The sequence below is a fragment of the Papaver somniferum genome, chromosome 6 (genome assembly GCF_003573695.1).
Source record: "Papaver somniferum cultivar HN1 chromosome 6, ASM357369v1, whole genome shotgun sequence".
NCBI lineage: Eukaryota > Viridiplantae > Streptophyta > Magnoliopsida > Ranunculales > Papaveraceae > Papaver > Papaver somniferum.
The window spans coordinates 116,383,585-116,387,766 of record NC_039363.1 but is presented as its reverse complement, the minus strand read 5'-3'; the positions used below and the strand labels follow the sequence as shown (position 1 = coordinate 116,387,766).

At 36.8% G+C, this 4,182-nt stretch overlaps 1 protein-coding gene across 1 annotated transcript; it reads right to left on the bottom strand.

The window, feature by feature from the left end:
* Positions 1-934: 934 nt before the first annotated feature.
* Positions 935-3,826, bottom strand: LOC113288984 (probable cinnamyl alcohol dehydrogenase 6). The gene is made up of 7 exons (XM_026538145.1): positions 3,671-3,826; positions 2,951-3,139; positions 2,714-2,827; positions 2,056-2,283; positions 1,622-1,910; positions 1,367-1,520; positions 935-1,286 (listed from the first exon to the last, which is right to left on the bottom strand). Exons 2-7 carry the CDS (start codon positions 3,043-3,045, stop codon positions 1,078-1,080), a joined length of 1,089 nt encoding a protein of 362 aa, XP_026393930.1. The 5' UTR covers positions 3,046-3,139; positions 3,671-3,826; the 3' UTR covers positions 935-1,077.
* Positions 3,827-4,182: the final 356 nt, after the last annotated feature.

Here is a 4,182-nt window from a genome sequence, read left to right as displayed (position 1 = left end):
TTCAGGTTTCATGTACCATTGCTGAAAACTAAATTACTCCCCATTATTCCTCCCTATCTACTCATTGGGTAACACATTCTTTTCGTGAATTTAACAACACCATGAAAAAACCATTACACTTGTCTTTCAAAGACAATCTAGAATGTTGATGTGCTAATAATACCATGTCCGCATGTCTAATGACTCCCATCTCAATAGTGTGCCTGTCAAAGCACAACAGGCAGAAGAAAAATAGTCTTTTGGTAAAAAGCTGCGCAAGTAACAATTTGCGTGATACAGTGACAAATTTCTGTAAAGAGACCATGTTGGGGGTTGGGTAACTACCAAACTTCCAAGAGTATAATAGTATGCGGAATTTTGGTTGTTTAACTAAAACCAACCATTTATTGCTTTCACTCTTTTCCCTCTTTGCCACTGCTTCTTCTCTTCTCCATCTTTTTTCTTCCTTTAATTTCTCTTTGAGAATGAGAATTAAGTTATTGCTTTCACTCAATCTTAGTGTACTGCAATGCCAATCCTGCTAACTAAAACAAATGTTAAACAAATCATTACACATTTGGCAAAAATCTTAGTTAAGATGGGACCCATCTAGAAACAGGTGGAGTCTAGTTTAGTACTTTGCCTGTCCATGTGGATCAAACTAGGATCAGATATATATCAAAACCCTCGCATCAAGCTTGCAAAACAAAAATTGGTAGACTTGTCAGAATGTCGATACCACATGGGAGTAGTAAAATTGTCGAAGACCCATAACGGTTTGTTTCTATTTCTCCACGTTTCATTTAAAAGCTCATTGGCGAGATCATCATCGCATTCTTGTTATTGACTCCTACAAAAGGTCAGACTTTTCAGGTGAATTATTATTATTGCCACATTATTATTGCGGCTGCATTTGTGTTGCCTTATACGCATCCTCCCAAATGCTCAGAATAAGTGGTAATCAAGCTTAATCAGGTGAGCTAATCATGGCCATTAATTGAAGTGCATTGTTTGATTACTAATAACAAGTCTTAAACTTAAATACGCAAATAAACACAGATAAAAGTAGATATATGTCAAGATCCGTCATCCAGTCACTCATGCACCGTTGCAAGTCTTTGCACCAGCAATGTCGATCACAAAACGATAACGAACATCATTCCTAGCCAACCGGTCCAGTGCCTCGTTGATCTCATCTGTCTTCACGACTTCAATGTCACAAGTGATATTTTTCTCCACGCAATAATTCATCATTTCTTGCGTCTCTTTCATGCCTCCTATCATGCTACCTCTCACGGATCTTTTGCCTACAATCAATCATTGAGAGATATATTTATTAAGATAAGGCAAAACTCTCCAGAGACTAAAACATGCTGCAGGTTCTTACCAAAAATCATAGGAAAGGCAGGCAAGCCCATTGGTTCAGCTGGTGCACCCACAATGGTTAAAGCCCCATTAACTTTCAGAAGTTCTAAAATTGGGCCCAATGAATGTACAGCTGAAACTGTATCAATTATGAAATCCAAACTCCTCTTCCCTGCCTACATTTTATCACAATCCACAACCATCAGAGAACATAATCTTAGCAATAAGATATGAATTCCCTGTAAGAGCAAGCCAGCTGGAAGAGTAAGTAACGAACCTGCATTTTTTCTGAGTTAGTGCTGACAATGAAATCATCGGCACCTAGGCGCACTTTAGCTTCTGCCTCTTTAGAAGGAGAGGTGCTTATGACAGTAACGTGGTGGCCAAATCCCTTGCCGAATTTAACAGCAAGATGACCGAGACCACCTAGCCCCACTATTCCAATCTTCTTACTTGGGCCTTCGAGTAAGTTGTAGTCTTTAAATGGTGTGAACACTGTTATCCCGGCGCACAACAATGGTGCTGCTGCATCCATTGGCAAACCTTCTGGAACGTGAACCACATACCTTCACACCATCATCCAACCGACATCACAAAACAGTTTAAATCTTTAGATAAGCGTAGATCAGCATAGGAAAACAAGAAAAAGAAATTGATCATTTTATCTGTTGGAATGTGAAAAAGCTAGTATGGATGGATAACCAGGGATACCTTCTGTCAGCAACAAGCATTTTGGAGTAACCACCATAGGTGATACTTCCATCCCAGAAGATGCCGTTGTAAATAAACTGATGATTCTCGCAATACTGTTCTTGAGAATCCTTGCAGTATTCACATTCCAAACAAGAACATGCTAAGCATCCAACTCCGACTCTATCTCCAACTTTGAACTCTTTCACGTTGCTCCCTATTTTTGTAATCACACCCGTAATTTCATGCCTACAGACAGTAATTCAACTAATTAATTTGTTAATTCATGCCAGAAAATAAGTTAATAGTTGAAATTTTGTTTAGACATAATCAAGAAAAGCCTGCAGTTTAGTGAGACTGGATTTCCTAACTCTAAGGTCTAAGCCTGAAGTAGAATGTCATAAAATTTTAGTATGGGCACACCAAACAGTTGAAGAACAGTATTTTCTACGGATGTTTTTCTTTGTCGGTACTAAATTTAGTATTAAATAATGTTGCAGTCTTGCAGATCTACTCTGTAGAATAATATTTTCCACCAAAAAAGAAGCAAAAAATAATATTCAAGTTCCATTGTCTGCATGATTTTAGAGTTCAAAAACCAGGAAATGCGAAGATATAAAAAGGAAACAATAAAAATGAGACATAAAATTGAAAATATTCAGAATGGTTATGTACATACCCAGGGACAACTGGGTATCTAGTGATGCCCCAGTCATCTTTCAAGTGGTGAATATCTGTATGGCAAATTCCACAGTATAACACCTCAATCGTTACATCATTTACCCCATTTTCTCTAGCAAAAATATAAAAAACGCAAAAGAATCAGAATAAGAACGCAGTTCTGCATAGATTCATTCATTCGTGTACGGTTAACTTACATTTTCGAACAAGAAAAATAAAATGGAAAATGGGGTACCTTCTTTTGAAGGTGAAAGGTGTTACTTTTCCAGATCTATCATGACCTGCCCAACCGGATACTACCAGTGTGTGGTTTGGTGTTGTCTGAGACATTACGTACTTCCAGTTAGCTACGAGCTCTTAGTACTTCTTCCTGTGTGTTTCAAGCAGAATTTTTTCTGCAACGCTCTCTTATTTGCTTCACTTACTGAAACCAGATCCATACATATACTTGCACTTGTAAGACCAATAAGAACTTGTATGTGATAACATTTAATGAGTAGGTGTGGTAGGAGGGATGCCCCAATCAAATACCAAAACGAGTACTAAATATATTTACTGATCTTAATCGATTAAATGTTACCAAATGCAAAATACGAGTAATTAGTTAATCACATGATTGATATAATTTGCCTTTCTTATTTTGCGTGTTTGTGCTCTTTCAGTCTCAAAATGATGACTGATGGGTCGTTGCAACTTATTTATGAGCATTTATGCTGAATATCTACAGTTGCAACTTACATTTTTTAGGTATTATATACAGCCAGAGTTTTCGGTCCATTGCATGTGTTATAGCTAGGTGACATGGTAGACATCTCAAAGCAATATCCAGCTCTATTTTAGAGAGCGTACAAAAATAGATGGATTATAAGGATGAGATAATATGGTGAACCCTAGTGGATTGTGTCAGAAGTAATTGAAAAAAAAACAGATGGATGTGGAATGGGTAAATACGTACTGAAAGAGCGATTGATAACCGAATTGGCGTAGTTTCCGTCGGTGCTTATGCAGAAGCTAGAATGAAAAGATGGAATTTACTGCTTCAAATGCTGTGATTTAGATGAGATATCGTCAGCCAGTCACCTTCTCCTGGATGTTCCGCTATGACGTTGTGTCCTCCTAGCTGCTATATATATGACATTTCGAAGTGGGTTTTGTATTTGTCTTTTCCTATGGTAGTATGATAGGTTATCTTCTCTTTTGGTTCGAAACGAGTTGATCATAGAATATTCTGGGCGGAAGCTGCTATAACCATCACTGTTTAGTAGTATAAATTTCAACTATACATTAAATTTTAATTGTCTTTATTAGTATAAATTTCAACTATACATTAAATTTTAATTGTCTTTATTAGTATAAATTTCCACTATACATTAAATTTTAGTTGTCTTTGTTAGTTTAAGGGCGGACGCTGCTATAACCATCACTGTTTAGTAGTATAAATTTCAACTATACATTAAATTTTAATTG